Below are 22,053 nucleotides of genomic sequence, written 5' to 3'. Positions count from 1 at the left end.
TAAAGGTAGGTTTAGATAATGTGGGAAACCTTACCACCTGAAGTAATATGCTATCATGTTTTGCACCCATCCACTTCCTGCTTTAACAGATGGCAGATGTGAGGAATGGAACTTAACAACCATCAGAAGGAAGATCAGTCATTTAAACCTGCTAGCATTGCAGGGATTTTCATCATAATCAAAGATGAATAGATTTTCAGGACCTCAAAGGATTGGGTAAAAAGAGACAAAACGATGGATTGAATTTTATAGTGCTGCTTATGAGCGTGTAACAACAGTTATTTCTTCCTGGCTTCAAAAACTAGCCTGTGATTTTCCTGCTATATTTGCCTCCATCTGAAGTACCACCGGATCATCTCCACAACTTCATTTGAGGCCTTTCGACAAATTGATTAGAAAACCTGGATATAAGACATAGGAGATGCAGGTGGTTAAGCAGAGTAAAGTGGGAAGGGCATACAAACAAGCAAAATCGATCTCAATACGAAGCTGGAAATGTCTGAAATATATTTTGTTATCTCAGTAAAGAAATTATAAACATGATGTATTCTCTTGATAGATTATTTGAAGAACTGTATGAAGATCATGGTGATACACTGTCTTTACAATATGGGGGTTCACAGCTTGTACATCGGGTGAAAACATACAGGAAAATTGCACCTTGGACACAACATTCCAAGGACATCATGCAAACCCTCTCTAGGTACTACAGTAATGCATTTTCAGGTAATCTAATTTGTGGGTTAATTTTCAGGAAATTTGTTCAGAAAATCTGAATTTACTCTGATATAGATTTAGTAACATCCAAAATATTGTCATATTTAAACAATTGGTACACAAAATGTTTATTTGTGGGTTTTAATACTCCCCCCCCCCACCCCTTTCTGGACCCAAGCTTGGTCCTTATCCTTCTATCCCTGGCCTATTTAAGTATCTGACCAAATTCTATGATTGTGTTTTCCAACCATCTGGGATAGTGCATATCAGTTTTAAAGAATTTTCTCAACATGACCTTGGGTGTCTATCTCATTAACCAGAAATTAAAAGAAAACAATGATGGAAATGTTTGTTTTGTCAGCATTTGTAAGAAGGGTGAGAGTTAATGTTTTGGATAGAAAGCACTGGCATTACAAATGGCAATATCTGGTTGATTAAAGATGCAGGGAATCAGGAAGCTGAGTGGGTAGTGGTGTAGTGAAGGAAGTTATGAACATTAGTTGCTAGTAAGGAAGAACAATGGAAGAGAGGAAGGCCGCCAATCGGATGGATACAGTAAGGACAGCTATGAACACAGCATTATCTACAATGAGCCGCCTTTGTGAGGATCAAAACTTGTTCAGGGCAACAATCCACAGGATCACCATGAAATCGACGACAACTCAGTGGCACTTAACAACAACAAGAAGTAGGAACAGTAATGTATATCACTGCAATCTGTAGCCTCATGACCTGCCATAAATAAAGAAATTAGAGTATTAATCTTGGTTTAGTAGGTAAGAGCTAGTTGAAATAATGGGTTTACCAAATCAGCTGTGCTTCTAGGTTTTGGGGAGGAAGCAGAGGTGCACTACTTTCAAAGTTTAAAGTAAATTTATTATCAAAGTACATACGTCACCAAACACAACCCTTAGATTTATTTTCTTGTGGGCATTCACAGCAAATACAAGAAATAATAGGATCCATGAAAGACTGCTCCCGATAGGACGGACAACAACTATTGTGCAAAAGCTTTACAAATTGTGCAAATATAAAACAAGAAAAAAACAAAATAATAATAAATAAATAAGCAACAAATATTGAGAAAATGAGTGGTAGAGTCCTTGAAAATGAGGCCATAGTTTGTGGGACACTTCAATGATGCAGCAGCAAGTGAAGCTATTTCCTCTAGTTCAAGAACCTAATGGTTGTGGGGTTATAGATATAATGTTAGAGCTACAGAGAGAACATCTCCAATGAAGATATTGAGTGTAAAGGAATCAGTGGCCTGATGTTTCATAATGGAGTCATAATCGAGAATGAGGGGTGAGAATGTGATGGAGCTGAGTTAATGTTCTGCAATGTAGAAATCATTATTGAATTACAGCAATACCCACCCTTGCCTGCAAGTTAATAACAATGTTAGGGTATGTTCTTAATTAACTGAATTATGCAAGTTCAAAGGAAATAGGTAAGTGTACTAAACATTTGTAAGTTAGTGCCACACCAAAAGTTTGTGCAGAAAAGATCAAAAGGGTAAGAGATCAGAGGGAGGAGTCCAGACTGAGAAGTGCAAAGATGAGTGGAATTTTTTGCACAGAGTATAAACGCCAGGCCAAGGATGGTCGCACAAAGACAAAAAAGCTGAAAGACTAGCTTGAATTTCATTGAAGTGAGTCTAAAAATAAATTGATACGTTTTTCTGAGATGATGTCCCATAGATCCAGGTTCTCTGACTTAGAGAAACGATTCATTTCAGAATCATGTTACCTCTTATTGTTCTTTAATGTGCAAGGCCAGCCTGTTCTATATTTTGTCATGTTTTGTTTCCCAAAAATCTATCCAGTGAAAGCATACTGAATTGACACTGAAGTATGTATATCTTTTCTTGCATATAGATACACAGTTGCCCACTAGCCCAGACATGTTTCATCAAAATCTCCTCAAATGCAGCAATAGTTCTAGTATTCTACTACTTGAATATAACTTTGTTTTTTCTATTCTTTTAACAAAGTAAATAATCTCATATTATGCCCCCAACTGCCACCTCCTTGCCAACAGTATTGTATTCTATCATACTCCTGTCATGATATCAAAATTTTAATGATGATTCCTTATGTTACAGATGCTGATAGACAAGATGCCATAAATCTGTTTCTTGGAGTATTCCAGCCTATGGAAGGAAAGTCTCACCTTTGGGAACTTCCATCTGACTACTACTTGCATCATAAGAACACAGTAGCGCTACTGTCTCCCAGGAGGAGGTACTAACTGATATACTGTATGGTTTCTACTTTGTTTTGAAGATTTATTTGTGCAAATACGGCTTCAATTTTACTGCTCTTGAGGTTGAATCCCATCATTTTCAGTAGCGTTGCTCCAAGTCTAAAGCAATGTACACACAAAATGCTGGAGGAACTCAGCAAGTCAGGTGGCATCTATGGAAGTGAATAAACAGTCAAGATTTTGGGCTGAGACCAAGTCCTGAAGAAGGATTGATTGTTTATTCATTTCTATAGATGCTGCCTGATCTGCTGAGTTCCTCCAGCAGTTTGTGTGTGTTGCTATGGATCTCCAGCATCTGCAGAAATTCTCAAATTTATGATTTGTTGCTCAAATCTAACTCTAATCCTATGGAACTTAAATGAAGGCTACTTTTCTTCCATCCTGGCTTTGTTGAAAATTAGATTAAAATTGTGTTTATTTCTATGGCTTTGTTTTAAATTTCCAGTACTTAAATTTCTAACACGTAAATTTCTAAATTTCAGAAGAAAGCTATTAGACACATTGAACACTGATGTTCAACTTTTTGTAGGTGGCATAGACTTAGGAAAAGAGGCTAGCCACTTAGTACTGATTTAAGTAGAAAATTTTTCTCTGAGGATTTTGAATCTTTGGCATTATCTGCCCCAGAGGGCTGTGGATGTTGTCATGAAATAATTTGAAAGTTTTTGATCTATAGAGAAATTAAGAACAGTGAACTGAGCAGAAGGTTCATTTGAGGCCAAAGATCAGTTCAGCTGTGATCTTATTAGATGGTAGAGTAATTTCCAGGGACTGTATGTCTACTCCTATTGCTCCTTTTCTTATGCTTCCATTTTTTATTATATATACATAACTGATTAATTTTGCTTCAATTATACTTGAAAAGGTAGTGATGAGCCACCTTCAAGAACTGTTGCATGTTATAGTTCAAGCTACCATCTAAGAAAATGTATGGCAGTTCCTTGCCTAGGCTAATCCAAAAGCACCTGCCAAACCTACTTTCTCTACCACCTTTCAGAACGAAGTCACCCTTTGTTTGTGAACACCATCACCTAAGTTATACAACATCCTGACTTAAAATATATTGTTGCTTCTATATGATAACATGGTATAAATGTGGAAAGCCCTTCTCTAATATACCACAACCATTATGCGCCTATGGTTAGAGAAAAAAATGTTTAGGCTGGTGGATAAGTGTCAATCAAGCAGGTGAATGGTATGGTGCCTCTTGAGTGTTATTGAAGCTGTGCTCATCCACGTTAGTATTCTAACTTGTTCCTTGTAAATGGCAACTTTGAGTTGTCAGGAAGAAGCTTACCAACCACAGTATACCCAGTCTTAGAGCTGCATTTGTTATCATGGTAATTATACTGTGTATCTCATTGTATTCAGTTTCTGACTTCGCTAACCCTGACTTTGTTTGGTGGCAATCAAAGAAAGATTAAAAATCCTCTTTGTGGTATTCATTACCCACATTTGTGCTTTCTGCTTATTAGCCCATGACCAAACATTGTTTTAAGTCTTGCTGTATGGAAGCATGACTTACTTCATTTTCTGAAAAACTGTTAATGGAATTGAATATCATCCATGTCTTGTAACCTTCCTGACAAATGCCTACAGTCATTTCATGGGGTCTGATGAACCACAGTTACTTTCCTTTGTGCAAGGTTGATTTCTAATTAACGAGGGTTCCATAGATTTTAATCACTATATTGCTTGGGTTTACCAAACTGGCAAGGTTATTGTAAAATAAAAAATTATATATAACCATATAACAATTACAGCACGGAAACAGGCCATCTCGGCCCTTCTAGTCCATGTCGAACTCTTACTCTCACCTAGTCCCACCAACCTGCACTCAGCCCATAACACTCCATTCCTTTCCTGTCCATATATCTATCCAGTTTAACTTTAAACGACAACATTGAACCTGCCTCAACCACTTCTGCTAGAAGCTCGTTCCACACAGCTACCACTCTCTGAGTAAAGAAGGTCCCCCCATGTTGTCCCTAAACTTTTGCCCTTTAACTCTCAACTCATGTCCTCTTTTTTGAATCTCCCCTACTCTCAATGGAAAAAGCCTATCCACGTCAACTCTATCAATCCCCCTCATAATTTTAAATACCTCTATCAAGTCCCCCCTCAACCTTCTACATTCCAAAGAATAAAGAACCAACTTGTTCAACCTTTCTCTGTAACTTAGGTGATGAAACTCAGGTAACATTCTAGTAAATCTTCTCTGTACTCTCTCTATTTTGTTGACATCTTTCCTATAATTTGGTGACCAAAACTGTACACAATACTCAAAATTTGGCCTCACCAATGCCTTGTACAATTTCAACATTACATCCCAACTCCTATACTCAATGCTCGGGTTTATAAAGGCTAGCATACCAAAAGCTTTCTTCACCACCCTACCCACATGAGATTCCACCTTCAGGGAACTATGCACCATTATTCCTAGATCCCTCTGTTCTACTGCATTCTTCAATGCCCTACCATTTACCATTTATGTCCTATTTTGATTAGACTTACCAAAATGTAGCACCTCATATTCATCAGAAACATAGAAAATAGGTGCAGGAGTAGGCCATTCGGCCCTTCGAGCCTGCACCGCCATTTATTATGATCATGGCTGATCATCCAACTCAGAACCCCGCCCCAGCCTTCCCTCCATACCCCCTGACCCCCGTAGCCACAAGGGCCATATCTAACTCCCTCTTAAACACAGCCAATGAACTGGCCTCAACTGTTTCCTGTGGCAGAGAATTCCACAGATTCACCACTCTCTGTGTGAAGAAGTTTTTCCTAATCTCAGTCCTAAAAGGCTTCCCCTCTATCCTCAAACTGTGGCCCCTCGTTCTGGACTTCCCCAACATTGGGAACAATCTTCCTGCATCTAGCCTGTCCAATCCCTTTAGGATTTTATACGTTTCAATCAGATCCCCCCTCAATCTTCTAAATTCCAATGAGTACAAGCCCAGTTCATCCAGTCTTTCTTCATATGAAAGTCCTGCCATCCCAGGAATCAATCTGGTGAACCTTCTTTGTACTCCCTCTATGGCAAGGATGTCTTTCCTCAGATTAGGGGACCAAAACTGCACACAATACTCCAGGTGTGGTCTCACCAAGGCCTTGTACAACTGCAGTAGTACCTCCCTGCTCCTGTACTCGAAACCTCTCGCTATAAATGCCAGCATACCATTCGCCTTTTTCACTGCCTGCTGTACCTGCATGCCCACTTTCAATGACTGGTGTATAATGACACCCAGGTCTCGTTGCACCTCCCCTCTTCCTAATCGGCCACCATTCAGATAATAATCTGTTTTCCTATTTTTGCCACCAAAGTGGATAACTTCACATTTATCCACATTAAATTGCATCTGCCATGAATTTGCCCACTCACCCAACCTATCCAAGTCACCCTGCATCCTCTTAGCATCCTCCTCACAACTAACACTGCCACCCAGCTTCGTGTCATCCGCAAACTTGGAGATGCTGCATTTAATTCCCTCATCCAAGTCATTAATATATATTGTAAACAACTGGGATCCCAGCACTGAGCCTTGCGGTACCCCACTAGTCACCGCCTGCCATTCTGAAAAGGTCCCGTTTATTCCCACTCTTTGCTTCCTGTCTGCTAACCAATTCTCCACCCACACCAATACCTTACCCCCAATACCGTGTGCTTTAAGTTTGCACACTAATCTCCTGTGTGGGACCTTGTCAAAAGCCTTTTGAAAATCCAAATATACCACATCCACTGGTTCTCCCCTATACACTCTACTAGTTACATCCTCAAAAAATTCTATGAGATTCGTCAGACATGATTTTCCTTTCACAAATCCATGCTGACTTTGTCCGATCATTTCACCGCTTTCCAAATGTGCTGTTATCACATCCTTGATAACTGACTCCAGCAGTTTCCCCACCACCGACGTTAGGCTAACCGGTCTATAATTCCCCGGTTTCTCGCTCCCTCCTTTTTTAAAAAGTGGGGTTACATTAGCCACCCTCCAATCCTCAAGAACTAGTCCAGAATCTAACGAGTTTTGAAAAATTATCACTAATGCATCCACTATTTCTTGGGCTACTTCCTTAAGCACTCTAGGATGCAGACCATCTGGCCCTGGGGATTTATCTGCCTTCAATCCCTTCAATTTACCTAACACCACTTCCCTACTAACATGTATTTCGCTCAGTTCCTCCATCACACTGGACCCTCTGTCCCCTACTATTTCTGGAAGATTATTTATGTCCTCCTTAGTGAAGACAGAACCAAAGTAATTATTCAATTGGTCTGCCATGTCCTTGCTCCCCATAATCAATTCACCTGTTTCTGTCTGCAGGGGACCTACATTTGTCTTTACCAGTCTTTTCCTTTTTACATATCTATAAAAGCTTTTACAGTCCGTTTTTATGTTCCCTGCCAGTTTTCTCTCATAATCTTTTTTCCCCTTCCTAATTAAGCCCTTTGTCCTCCTCTGCTGAACTCTGAATTTCTCCCAGTCCTCAGGTGAGCCACTTTCTCTGGCTAATTTGTATGCTTCTTCTTTGGAATTGATACTATCCCTAATTTCTCTTGTCAGCCACGGGTGCACTACCTTCCTTGATTTATTCTTTTGCCAAACTGGGATGAACAATTGTTGTAGTTCATCCATGCAACCTTTAAATGCTTGCCATTGCATATCCACCGTCAATCCTTTAAGTGTCATTTGCCAGTCTATCTTAGCTAATTCAAGTCTCATACCTTCAAAGTTACCCCTCTTTAAGTTCAGAACCTTTGTTTCTGAATTAACTATGTCACTCTCCATCTTAATGAAGAATTCCACCATATTATGGTCACTCTTACCCAAGGGGCCTCTCACGACAAGATCGCTAATTAACCCTTCCTCATTGCTCAAAACCCAGTCCAGAATAGCCTGCTCTCTAGTTGGTTCCTCGACATGTTGGTTCAAAAAACCATCCCGCATACGTTCCAAGAAATCCTCTTCCTCAGCACCTTTACTAATTTGGTTCACCCAATCTACATGTGGATTGAAGTCACCCATTATAACTGCTGTTCCTTTATTGCACACATTTCTAATTTCCTGTTTAATACCATCTCCGACCTCACTACTACTACTGTCAGCGTTAAACTCCATCTGCCATCTTTCAGCCCACTCTTCTGACTGGCCTAAATCTCTCTGCAAGCTTTGAAAACCTACTTCATTATCCACAACTCCACCTATCTTAGTATCATCTGCATACTTACTCATCCAATTTACCACCCCATCATCCAGATTATTAATATCTATGACAAACAACTTTGGACCCAGTACAGATCCCTGAGGCACACCACTAGTCACCAGCCTCCAATCTGACAAACAGCTGTCCACCACTACTCTCCGGCGTCTCCCATCCAGCCACTGCTGAATCCATTTTACTACTTCAATATTAATGCCTAACAATTGAACCTTCCTAACTAACCTTCTGTGTGGAACCTTGTCAAAGGCCTTACTGAAGTCCATATAGACAACATCCACCGCTTTACCCTCGTCAACTTTCCTAGTAACCTCTTTCAAAAATTCAATAAGATTTGTCAAACATAATCTTCCACGCACAAATCCATGCTGACTGTTCCTAATCAGACCCTGTCTATCCAGATAATTATATATACCATCTCTAAGAATACATTGTGGCATGCCTCAGGAATTGCTTCTTAGAGCAGTATTTTCCAGACCTACCCTGAAGCAGGTCATTTTAGGTTTGGTCATGGGTAATGAGGAAGGTTTAATAAGGGCTCTTGTGCTTAAAGATTCTCAGGGGGTGCTGATCACGTGATAGAATTCCTGATCAGAATGCACGACACAGGATTAATACCACTGTCTTCAGCTTAAATACGGGCACATAAAATTGTATGATGGTGGAGTTGCCTGAAGTAGACTGCAAATAATAGGTGAATAATAGCAGATATTCAACAGCTGGTTTATAACACTTAGCAGAAATTAATTCCAGTCACAATTCCAGGTAGCAGGCTCTAACTATATTTTCTCCGATTATATAAATAGAAATAAATTAGCCGCCTTTTAAAATTGGAATGAGACCTCTAGAGAAGGAGGTTGCTAAATTGCTAACACAGAACATAGAGAAGTACAGCACAGAAACATGCCCATCAGCTCATCGTGTCTGAACTGTACATGATACTAATTTAAACTAATCGCATCTGCCTGACATGGCACCTATTCCTTGTCTGTTTGTGTACATGGCTAAATGCATCTTAAACATGTCCATCTCATCTGCTTCTACTACTTCCCCTGGCTACACATTCCAGGCGCTTACTCTCAGTGTTTTGAAAACATTCTTGCACATTTCCTTTAAACTTTTCCCATTTCATCTTAAACCTATTCCTTCTTATATTGGGCCACTTCTTGTACTACCACAAACTTATCTCTGGGGTTCTTTTGCACTAATGTCTTGTTTTCCATGTTGTTCGTTGTTTTTGTGCAGAAGGAGGGACTTGTGGGGGCGGGGTGGTTGATGTGCCTGTTCCATTTTGTTTTATGCAGGGAGGGGTTATTTTTGGGAGTTGATGACCATGCTGCCTTTCTTTTCTTTCTTGGTTTCATGGCTACCCGGAGAAGAAGAATTTCAACTGGCATACTTTGATAATAAGTGAACCTTTGAAGCTTTTTTTGTGCATTTTATTTCATCACTAAGTAAATAAATAAATTGCACTCTGAATCTATGTACTTGTAATGCTGCTGCAAGAAAGCTTTTCATTATACCCGTACCTCACAATAGTTGTGCATATGACAATAAAATTGAGTTGTCTATTCCACCCAGGGAAAAAGAGTATTAACCATTAAAAAATTAAAAATACATGTGCACTAAGATGTTAACTGTCCTGTGCTATCACCAGTGGGATCATCAGTTGATCTGCCACGTGTCTTCAGGAGTTTCAGCCTCACAATAGTTGTGCATATGACAATAAAATTGAGTTGTCTATTCCACCCGGGGAAAAAGACTATTAGCCATATATATGCCTGTCAAAATCTTATGTATCATCTCCCTTCAACCTTCAACACTTCTATATTCCTCTGTATTAATAATGTTCTCAATTTGATAAATCCAAATATTTTAATATTTAGTTTCAATACATGATCCTGAATTGTTTATATAAATTGTGAACAACAGCGGACGCAATATTGATTCTCATCTTCTAGAAGTCTGAGTAGATGCCTTTAGTCCTTATTGTGTTTTCTGTTTACAAACCAGTTAGCAGTTCACTTGTTTCAGAATTCCATAAAAACAATCCTTTATTTACCACAGTATATTACAAATAAAATTTAGTAAATAATTAACTTTGGTCTTTTTTTTGAAGCTATACCCATTGGTGGACACCGGAGGTCCTAATAAATCTACCATTGCCATATGATGAAGGTAGGGACAAATAACTTTAAAACTTTATTGTGGAATTTGGTGTTCTTATTTTAAGAATATTTGATGTAGAAATTACCTTGTTTATTAAAACGCAGAATGAGAAGCAGCCCAATTCCATCAGTTGCAGTTCCTGCTTTCCTTATTCTGTCTCACATGCTCATCAACTTTACTTTGATTCTTTTTCCATGGAGAATGTGTAAACTATACACAGAGGCACACAGATGGGTGGTTCTAGGATTCAACCCAACAGCAGTGAAGTGCTTTTCAGTACGTTAAGACCGTGTATATTCCTTCTGGGGTCGGGGGGTGCTCAGTGCTTGAACTTATAGAGTGTTCTATTGTCATCCTGATTTATGGCTTTGTAGATTGTGAAAATGTTCTGGGAATTGTATTATGTGTCACTCGCTGTCCTAACTTCTCAGTTTTGTATGTAATGTATTCATTCATGTTTTGTCTTGATGAAGGGTCTCAGTCTGAAACATTGACTGTTCATTCCTCTCCATAAATGCTGCCTGACCTGCTGAGTTCCTCCAGCATTTTCTGTGTGTTAATCTGGATTTCCACCATCTGGAGAATCTTTTGTATTTATGTACTCAATTATCCAACCTCATTTGCTCTTATAGAGAAGCATCTATCGGTTCTAGTCCAGCTTTAGTGTATGGGCACGTGGCCAAGTGGTTAAGGCGTTCATCTAGTTATCTCAAGGTCGCTAGTTCAAGCCTCAGCTGTGGCAGCATGTTTGTGCCCTTGCGCAAGGCACTTAATCACACATTGCTCTAGTCTGTACAAGGAGTGGCACCCCACACAGACTTCCAATCTGCGCCTTGTAAGGCATGAAAATGCCCGATGCAGGCCTCTCATGGTCTGAGTCAACGTTCCCTTTAGTGTATGATAATGTATATTTGTAACAGAATGTGACAGTAATTCATTAAGCTCAATGATAAATAATTTTCATGTCACCAATTCTTCTCTGTAGTTCCTTGCGCAGAAAATTTGAAGAAGATGATGGTAATAAAGAAGACAGATAAGTTTGATGAAGAGATAGATATATACAATGAGTTCTTCATGCCATATGAGTTGAACTGTTTTGATGACGTATTCTGTCTGAAAATGACAAATTCAGCTAAGTATGTAATATACTCATTAATCTGCTCTCCATCCCTTGACCAGTGATACATTTTATTAAACAAAAATTTTTCAGGAATGTTTTGAGAATCTATTATAAAAATATTGATAAAGATCATATCCTAAAATAACTTGCTTTGATTATATCAGAACTGTCCAGATCTGCCATGGATCATCCACCTGTAGTATTGGCCAGCTTTTTACCTCTCACTTTAATCTTAGCTCTTTACATTACTTTGTATTTTTTCTATCTAAGTGCCTTCATCTTACAGTTTTTAAGTTATTTTTAAATGTAATTTCTCTTCACCTGCCATCATCACCCTTCAACCAGATTGCCTCAACATCATTTATTCATGTTAACTCTAGTGTCAGCCAATCAATCTCTTCCTCACCACCTCTGTATCTAAAGCTACCTTATTTTCTCGTTTTCCGAGTTAGTTAAAGGTCTTTGACTTGAAATGGTAACTGTGGCATTAAATCATTCTAACTGATTAACTAAATGAGATATTACATGTATACTTAACCTGCATATTATCAATTATGTGTTGTCATTAGTTTCTGACGCATCTTTTGTATAAGTTGTATAATTGATTTGAAAATTGAAAGTATTCAACATTTTAATTTTGTATACTTTGCTTCTTTGCAAGTTTGTTATGAAAATTCAGAGTAATGTAGGACTGGAATTTCATAGCTTTTCTGTATTCTCTGTTTCTAAAGGGACTTCATGCCAAAGAATGTTGGAATAGACCCTAGTCCATTCACTGTTCGCAAGCCAGAAGAAACTGGTAAATCCATGCTGAGGTAAAGAACCAATGAACAAGTTTGGTAGTCTGCTTTCATTATAATCAATATCATTTTACCATTGTACTTTTAAAAACAGGATCTGTGACCTAGATTCTGTTCTGTCCTGTGGTACCATCTGTGTGGAATTTGCACATTTTTCTTAAGTGGTTTCCCTACCTTGCCCCCAGGTTCTCCAGTTTCCTCTTACATCCTAAAGATGTTCTGGTAGCTTAATTATCAGCTGTAATTGATCCCAAATGTGGTTGGGTAGGGAGTCATAGCATGTAAAGGAGAGTAGAGTACAGCACAGCAACAGCAACAGCAACAGGCCTTTCAGACCACATTGTTTTGCCAAACTAATTAAATTAGTAATCAAATGGCTAATTAAACTAATCTCTTCTCGCTACACAATGTCTATATCCCTCCATCTTCCTCACATTCATGTGCCTATCTAAACATCTTTTCAGAGTGCCACGGTAGAGTAGTGGGTAGCATGACACTATTACAGCTCAGGGCATGGGAGCTCAGAGTTCAGTTTTAAGCAAGTTTGTACGTTCCTTCCCATTGTGCATGAGTTTCCTCTGGGTGCTCTGGTTTCCTCCCACAGACCAAAAACATACCAGTTAGTAGGTTAATTGGTCATTGTCAACTGTCCTGTGATTAGGCTAGGGTTAAAATTCAGTGGGTTGCTGGGTGGTGTGGCTCAGTGGGCCAGAACGTCCTGTTCTGCACTATCTAAATAAATAAATAAAGTCCCTAATGTATCTGGTTCTACTACCACCCCAGGCAGCACATTCCAGGCACCCACCACACTCTGTGTTTTTAAATAAAAACTTGCCTTTCACATCTCCTTTAATATTACCCCCTCTCTCCTTAAATGCATGTCCTCTGGTATCAGACATTTCAACCCTGAGAAAAAGATATTGTCTGTCTACTCCATCTATGCCTCTCATAATCTTATAAACCTCTATCAGATCTCCCCTCAGCCTCCGCTGTTCCAGAGAAAACAACACAATTTGTCCAAATTTTCATTATAGCACATGCCCTCTAAACCAGACAGCATCCTGGTAAACTTCTTATGTTCCTTCAATAAAGCATTGACATCCTTCCTATAAAGGGGTGACCAGAACTGTATATAATATTTAAGATGTGGCCTAACTACTATACAGTTTTATAAGGCTGCAACATAACTTACTGACTTTTGAACTCAATGTCTCAAATAATAAAGGCAAGCATGCTGTATAAACCTTGTCAAGCATTTATAACAAATAAAATTAAATTCCTTGCAAATTGTTACAACAAACATTTTAAGAACTTGGAATATAATACCAGATATCATTGCTGATGTTTCACATGGATTAGTTTTTTTTCCTAAGCAATGAATGAGAATAGATAATACATTATCTTGTATTACATTTTCAAATCCAGACATGTAGTTGCATAATTCATTCAAAATACTTCAATTTTTTTGTGTAGTAACAAGAGCAATAAGGAGGAAGCTGTATTGCAGCGAAAAACAGTAGCAAGTGCCCCACCACCACCATCGGAGGAAGCCGTTTCTAGTAGTTCCGAAGATGATTCAGGAACCGACAGAGAGGAGGAAGGTGCCATCTCTCAGCGATCAACACCGGTCAAAGTTACAGAGTTTGGGGATAATACCAGAATTACTGAGGTTAGAAAAATAAACGTGAGATTCTGCAGATGCTGGAAGTTCAGTGCAACACATACAAAATGCTGGAAGAACCCAGCAGGTCAGGTAGCATCTATGGAATTGAATAAACCGTCAACATTTCAGGCGGAGATCCTTCTTCGGGACTAAAAGGGAGGGAGAAGACACCAGAATAAAGAGGTGGAGGACAGCTGGAAGATGATAGGTAAAGCCAGGTGGTTGGGGGAGGGAGGGATGAAGTTTGAAGCAGGGAGGTGATAATTGGAAAAGGTGAAGGGCTTGAGAAGTATGAATCTGATAGGAGACGAGAGTGACCTGGTAGTCCAGTTAGCCCATTGTCTCTGCTTGCTTCTGCACCACTGAAATTTTATCCACATACCTTTCCTCTATTCTATCCCCCTTGATCCATTCCCTTCCCACCTACATCTGTAACACTTCACATGCTCTCGATCGCCTTAATAACTTTCAATTCTCTTGCCCTCACTGCCCCATTTTCACCATGGATGTCCAGTCCGTATAAACCTCGATATCCCATCAAGAAGGCTTTAAAGAGCTCCACTTTTTTCTTGACAACAGACCCAACCAGTTCCTCTCCACCATCTCCCTCCTCCATTTGGTGGAACTGACCCTCAACAATTTCTCTTTTAGTTCCTTCCACTTTCTCCAAACTCAAGGTGTAGCAATGGGCACCTGCTTGAGCCCCAGCTATGCCTGCTTTTTCGTAGGCTACATGAAGCAGTCCATGTTCCACACTTTCCCTGTTAATGCTTCCCAACTCTTTCTGTGCTACATTGACAACTGCTTTGGACTGCTTCATGCGCCTATGCTGAACTTGTCAATTTCATCAACTTTGCCTCCAACTTCTATCCTGCCCTTAAATTAATTTAGTCCATTTCTGACACCTCTCTCCCCTTTCTCAATCTCTATATTTCCATCTCTGGAGACAGATTGTCTACTGATACCTTTTCTAAACCAACAATTCCCATAGCTATCTTGATTATACCTCTTCCCACTCTGTCCCCTGTGAAAATGCTCTTCCTTTTCTCGGTTCCTTCGTTTCTGCTCCATCTGTTCTCGGGATGAGACTTTCCAGGATATTAGAGAAGGATTTCTTCAAAGAATGGGGTTTCCCTTCCTCCACCATTGTTGCTGCCCTCACCCACATCTTCTCCATTTCCCAGACATTTGCACTCACCCTATTTCCCAAAGCCTTAACAGGGATAGAGCCCCTCTTGTTCTCACCTACCTCCCCATAAGCCTCCACATCCAACACATCATTATTCCCCAACTTCTGCCATCTTCAGTGGGACCCTACCATCAAACATATCTTTATCTTCCCTCCCCCTACCCCCAACTCTCCACTTTCCACAGAGGTTGTTCCCTCTGTGATTCCTTTGTCTATTCATCCATCCCTATTACTGTCTCAAAAGTGACAAAAATGCAACACTTGCCCATTCATCTGCTCTTTTACCTCCATTCAGGGCCCCAAAAAGTCCTTCTATATGAGGCAACACTTCACCTGCAAATCTGTTGAGGTTGTCTACTGTGTCCCATGCTCCTGTTGCAGCCTCCTCGAAATTGGTGAGACCCAATGTAAATTGGGGGACCTCTTTGTCAAGCATCTCCACTCCATTAACAAAAAGCAGACTTCCAAAGTGGCCAATCATTTTAATTCCTATCCCATTTTCCATTCCAACATGTTAGTCTGTGGCCTCCTTTTCTGCCATGATGAATACACTCTCAGGTTGGAGGAGCAATATCTCATTTTCTGTCTAGGCAGCCTTCAATCTGATGGCATGAACATTGATTTCTCCTTCTGGTAATTTATTTACCCCTTCCCTTCCATCTTTTTCTATTCCCCACTCTGGCCTCTTACCTTTTCACCTATCACCTTCTTGCTTGTCCTCGTTCCCTCCTCCCACTGCCTTATTCTGACATCTTCCCCCTTCTTTTCCAGTCCTGATGAAGGGTCTCAACCCAAAATATCAGTAGTTGATTCATTTGCACAGATGCTGCCTGACCTGCTGAGTTCCCTCAGTATTTTGTTTGTGTTATTCGAGGTTAAAAAAATATTTTATTGTATGAAAATAAGCAATGCTTATAGTTTTAGAGTTACAGCACAGATTGGACCTGATTTCAGCAGGACTATTTGCAAACTAATTGCTCTTTGAATGGAAAGCTAGAAGAGATGATTGACTTAAACATGTTGCATAATACTTGTGTCTAATTGCAAAGTACCATTGATTTGGGGTCTATATCAGACTGATCTCAAAAATGCCTTTAAGGGAAAAGAAGAATGTTGAAAAGAAAATCAAGAGTGAAGAGAATAATCAGAATCAATTAATGAAGGATAACTTCCATTATCAGCATGGGGTAGATTGTAGCCAGTGGAGAAAACTGCTGATACTGGTACTTCAAAAAGCATTCTTAAATGTAAGCTGGAAACAGCAAGACTAACTTTATAATCAGAGAAAAAATTACAATATGCTTTTATGCCATTTAGTTGAAGCAAGATGGGGAGTATGTGGCAACACTTCATTAATTATTGGACCTTTTTTCTATAATAATTGAACTGCAAAGTAATAAACCAGTGTAAAAGTAAGCATCACGTTCATCAGGCTCACATGCCTATAGCACAAAACAAATCTGTCAATGATGGCCACTTCAGAATCAGAATCAGGTTTAATATCACCGACATATATCATGAGATTTGTTAACTTTGCAAGCAATACATGATAATATAGGAAAAAACAGTGTTACGTACCCCGTAACTGGGTTGCCAAACCAGCAGAAATGGAACACTCATTTTGGAGCAACTGCAGGAAACATAAAGTTGTGGTGGTAGGGGATTTAAATTTTCCATATATTGATTGGGACTCCCATACTGTTAGGGGTCTAGATGGTTTAGAGTTTGTAAAATGTGTTCAGGAAAGTTTTCTAAATCAATATATAGAGGGACCAACTAGAGGATCTCCTGTTAGGAAACGAGTTAGGACAAGTGACGGAAGTCTGTGTAGGGGAGCACTTTGGTTCCAGTGATCATAACACCATTAGTTTCAACTTGATCATGGACAAGGGTAGATCTGGTCCTAGGGTTGAGGTTCTTAACTGGAAGAAGGCCAAATTTGAAGAATGAGAAAGGATCTAAAAAGCGTGGATTGGGACAGGTTGTTCTCTGGCTAGGATGTGATCGGTAGGTGGGAAGCCTTCAAAGGAGAAATTTTGAGAGTGCAGAATTTGTATGTTCCCGTCAGGATTAAAGGCAAAGTGAATAGGAATAAGGAGCCTTGGTTCTCAAGGGATATTGCAACTCTGATAAAGAAGAAGAGGGAGTTGTATGACATGTATAGGAAGCAGGGAGTAAATAAGGTGCTTGAGGAGTATAAGAAGTGCAAGAAAATACTTAAGAAAGAAATCAGGAGTGATAAAAGAAGACATGAGGTTGCATTGGTGGTCAAAGTGAAGGATAATCCAGAGAGCTTTTACAGGTATATTAAGAGCGAAAGGATTGTAAGGGATAAAATTGGTCCTCTTGAAGATCAGAGTGGTCGCCTACGTGTGGAACCAAAGGAAATGGGGGAGATCTTAAATAGGTTTTTTGCATCTGTATTTACTAAGGAAACTGGCATGAAGTCTATGGAATTAGGGGAAACAAGTAGTGAGATCATGGAAGCTGTACAGATTGAAAAGGAGGAGGTCCTTGCTGTCTTGAGGAAAATTAAAGTGGATAAATCCCCGGGACCTGACAGGGTGTTCCCTCGGACCTTGAAGGAGACTGGTGTTGAAATTGCAGGGGCCCTGGCAGAAATATTTAAAATGTCACTGTCTACAGGTGAGGTGCCGGCGGATTGGAGAGTGGCTCATGTTGTTCCGTTGTTTAAAAAAGGATCGAAAAGTAATCCGGGAAATTATAGGCCGGTAAGTTTAACGTCGGTAGTAGGTAAGTTATTGGAGGGAGTACTAAGAGACAGAATCTACAAGCATTTGGATAGACAGGGACTTATTAGGGAGAGTCAACATGGCTTTGTGCATGGCAGGTCATGTTTGACCAATCTATTGGAGTTTTTCGGGGAGGTTACCAGGAAAGTGGATGAAGGGAAGGCAGTGGATATTGTCTACATAGACTTCAGTAAGGCCTTTGACAAGGTCCCGCATGGGAAGTTAGTTAGGAAAATTCAGTCGCTAGGTATACATGGAGAGGTGGTAAATTGGATCAGACATTGGCTCAATGGAAGAAGCCAAAGAGTGGTAGTAGAGAATTGCTTCTCCGAGTGGAGGCCTGTGACTAGTGGTGTGCCACAGAGATCAGTGCTGGGTCCATTGTTATTTGTCATTTATATCAATGATCTGGATGATAATGTGGTAAATTGGATCAGCAAATTTGCTGATGATACAAAGATTGGAGGTGTAGTAGACAGCGAGGAAGGTTTTCAGAGCCTGCCGAGGGACTTGGACCAGCTGGAAGAATGGGCTGAAAAATAGCAGATGGAGTTTAATGCAGACAAGTGTGAGGTATTGCACATTGGAAGGACAAACCAAGGTAGAACATACGGGGTTAATGGTAAGGCACTGAGGAGTGCAGTGGAACAAAGGGATCTGGGAATACAGATACAAAATTCCCTAAAAGTGGCATCACAGGTAGATAGGGTCGTAAAGAGAGCTTTTGGTACATTGGTCTTCATTAATCAAAGTATTGAGTATAAGAGCTGGAATGTTATGATGAGGTTGTATAAGGCATTGGTGAGGCCGAATCTGGAGTATTGTGTTCAGTTTTGGTCACCAAATTACAGGAAGGATATAAATAAGGGTGAAAGGGTACAGAGAAGGTTTACAAGGTTGTTGCCGGGACTTGAGAAACTCAGTTACAGAGAAAGGTTGAATAGGTTAGGACTTTATTCCCTGGAGCGTAGAAGAATGAGGGGAGATTTGATAGAGGTATATAAAATTATGACGGGTATAGATAGAGTGAATGCAAGCAGGCTTTTTCCACTGAGGCAAGGGGAGAAAAAAACCGGAGGACATGGGTTAAGGGTGAGGAGGGAAAAGTTTAAAGGAAACATTAGCGGGGGCTTCTTCACACAGAGAGTGGTGGGAGTATGGAATGAGCTGCCAGACGAGGTGGTAAATGCGGGTTCTTTTTTAACATTTAAGAATAAATTGGACAGATACATGGATGGGAGGTGCATGGAGGGATATGGTCCATGTGCATGTCAGTGGGACTGGGCAGAAAATGGTTCGGCACAGCCAAGAAGGGCTAAAAGGCCTGTTTCTGTGCTGTAGTTTCTATAGTTCTAGTTTCTATGGAGTCTGGATTATTAGGAACTAATAAAGTTTTATTAAAGGCATAAGTAATATAGCACTCTAATCGTAAGGATATCAATGTAACAGGTTAGCAATGATAATACACAGAAATAGGGTAATAGGAATCAACCAAGCTCTATCGCAGTCTAGGGGTAAAATGTTCAGTCTTAAGTGAAGCAGAGTTCAGTTCAGTTTAGTGCAGTTCGCAGTAATCGCTGTTGTTGTACCGTTGGGGAGAGAGATGCAATTTGGTTCAGGCAGACCTTTGATGTCTTCGCAGTTGGTTTCGGGCAGACCCTTTTATGTTTTCTAATCCCCGTTGTGGTCACCGACTGTGACCCCTCCGTTCCGGATACGATCGTTCTTCCGCGGTGAACCCAGCACCCAGGCAAGGGCGGACACACACCCCAGGTTCCCACCAATCGTACCTTTACATCCTGTGAGCCTCTGGTCAGTTCCTGCGAACCGGACCTCTAAACTCCCACTACTTGTGGGGGTACACTGCTCTTTCCAGGGTCTGGTAGTCTCGTGGTGTTGCGTGCCTTAGCAAGCCCGCTCTTTTTATCCCCCTGCTGGGATATCACCCGTCCATCAAACTTCAAACAGTTCAGGTTCAAAGCAACTGGTCTGTCAATATTCTGAATTGTGTTTCTTTTCTGTTAATCCCTCTCTTCTCTCTTATTAGCATTTTGAATATTCCTCCATTGTCTTTCTTATCTCTCTCATTAGCATCAATCGTCCGATGGCTTTGCTTGGCGTCACACCCCTACCCTTAAAAGGATTTTTACCGGAGTAAAAATTATGGGCATGAATGCACATTATTAGATACACACTAATATGCAGGTAGTCATCAGCTATTCAGCTAATACAGAGAACTTTTAAGTTTTAACACCTTGACAGACAGTCAGCAATCACATTGTCCGTTCCTTTTATATGTTTTATTTTAATATCAAATTCCTGTAAGACCAGGCTTCAACTTAGTAACCGTTTGTTTTTATCCTTCATAGTGGCCAAAAACACTAATGGATAGTGATTAGTGTAAATTATCAGTGGTTTCCGTGCCGGACAAATATAAACCTCAAAATGTTCTAATGCTAGTATGATTGCCAGTAATTTCTTCTCCACAGTGGAATAATTTCTCTGATGGACATTAAACTTCTTAGAAAAATAAGCCACTGGGTGGTCAATCTCCTCTTTGTCTGTCTGTAACAGCACCGCCCCGGCTGTTTCGTCGCTAGCATCTGTTGCTAGGGAGAAGGATTTTGAAAAGTCAGGCGCATTTAATACAGGGTGGTGACACAGAATTGCCTTCAGACTCTCGAAGACTTGTTGACAAAGGTCGTCCCACACGAACTTTGCATTCTTCGGCAAGAGCTTAGTAAGAGGGAGGGTAATATCCGCAAAGTTTTTGCAAAACTTCCGATAGTACCCCACCATCCCCAAGAACCTTCTCAGGGCTCTCTTGTCCGTCGAGATGGGAACTTCAGAGATAGCCTGCACCTTAGCCTGCATCGCTGCCAGCTGCCCCTGTCTTACCACAAATTCCAGATAGGTGACCTTCGCGTGGCCGAATTCAGTTTTTGCGAGGTTCACTGTCAAGTTGGCTTCAGACAGCCGTTTAAACAGCTCCTCTACTGCCACAATGTGCTCCTCCCACGTGTCGCTCCAGACCACTAAATCGTCAATATACGCTTCTGCGTTCTTTAACCCTTTTATCACTGAATTAATCATCCTTTGGAAGGTCCCTGGGGTGTTTTTCATGCCAAAAGGTAAAACATTATTCTCGTATAACCCGGATGGAGTGACAAATGCTGAGATTTCTCTAGCCCAGTCGGTTAAAGGAACGCACCAGTACCCCTTTAGCAAATCGATCTTTGTGATGTACTTAGCTCTCCCCACTTTATCGATGCAATTGTCTACCCTTGGGATGGGATAAGCATCAGTTTTTGTGACGGCATTCACTTTTCTGTAATCTGTACAGAATCGTATGCTCCCATCGACTTTCGGGACAACCACAGAGGGAGACGCCCATTCCGATTTGGATGGCCTAATAATATCTGTGGCTAGCATGTGTTCAATTTCTTTCTCTACTAGCTTGCCCTTTTTCAAGTTCATCCTATAGGGGTGTTGCTTAATAGGCTGGTCTGAGGTGACAACAACATCATGTACTGTCCCTTTGCATTGCCTCGGGACATCCGGACACACATCGGCATGCCGGTTAATTAGCTTTATCAGCGGCTCACTCTGTTCGGGGGTTAAGTGAGAGACCTTATCAACAAAGTTGGCCAAAACAATAGAGTTCTCCAATCTGGTCGGCACCATATTTATCTTTTCAAGATGGGCCTTTCCCTTATCATTTGGCACCCCAGCCTCATTAACTTTTGTGATAACACCGACTAGATCTGCTTTCTGATCATGGTAAGCTTTTAACATATTAATAGGCTCTAACTGTGTCGGCTCACATCTACAATACTCAATAATATCCTTCCTCATGTTCGGCAAGTAAAACTCTTGCATAATTCTATCGACTGTTTTCCTCTCCCCAAAGTGTCCACTGAGGGGTATCTTGTGGGCCAGGTTAAAAACCTGGTCCCTATAAATTTTCGGTACTACCACCTGGTGTACCACCCCCCACTCCTCATCTGCGGGCACGGTACTTGGTCTCCACTTCCTCATCAATACCCCCTCCTCCACATAATAGCCCACTGGTTCCCTTTTTATTTCTGCTTCGGAGAGAGCTGTCTCCGTCAAAACCATCAGCTCCTCGTCTCGTTCCTGTGCCTGTATAAATT

The 22,053-nt window shown here is 40.5% G+C and overlaps 1 protein-coding gene across 2 annotated transcripts in view; it reads left to right on the top strand.

The window, feature by feature from the left end:
• fig4a (FIG4 phosphoinositide 5-phosphatase a) overlaps positions 1-22,053 on the top strand; it is a 120,031-nt gene that overhangs the window by 88,922 nt on the left and 9,056 nt on the right. For both annotated transcript variants that reach the window (XM_063040771.1, XM_063040772.1), the window contains 6 exons: positions 560-726; positions 2,822-2,960; positions 10,325-10,383; positions 11,360-11,510; positions 12,226-12,309; positions 13,768-13,963. In XM_063040771.1, coding sequence (XP_062896841.1) covers positions 560-726; positions 2,822-2,960; positions 10,325-10,383; positions 11,360-11,510; positions 12,226-12,309; positions 13,768-13,963 — 796 coding nt within the window. The remainder of the gene's footprint in view (positions 1-559; positions 727-2,821; positions 2,961-10,324; positions 10,384-11,359; positions 11,511-12,225; positions 12,310-13,767; positions 13,964-22,053) is intronic.

The sequence above is a fragment of the Mobula hypostoma genome, chromosome 2 (genome assembly GCF_963921235.1).
Source record: "Mobula hypostoma chromosome 2, sMobHyp1.1, whole genome shotgun sequence".
Taxonomy (NCBI): Eukaryota; Metazoa; Chordata; class Chondrichthyes; order Myliobatiformes; family Myliobatidae; genus Mobula; species Mobula hypostoma.
The sequence above is the reverse complement of the archived record's forward strand: the minus strand, read 5'-3'. Positions and strand labels throughout refer to the sequence as shown.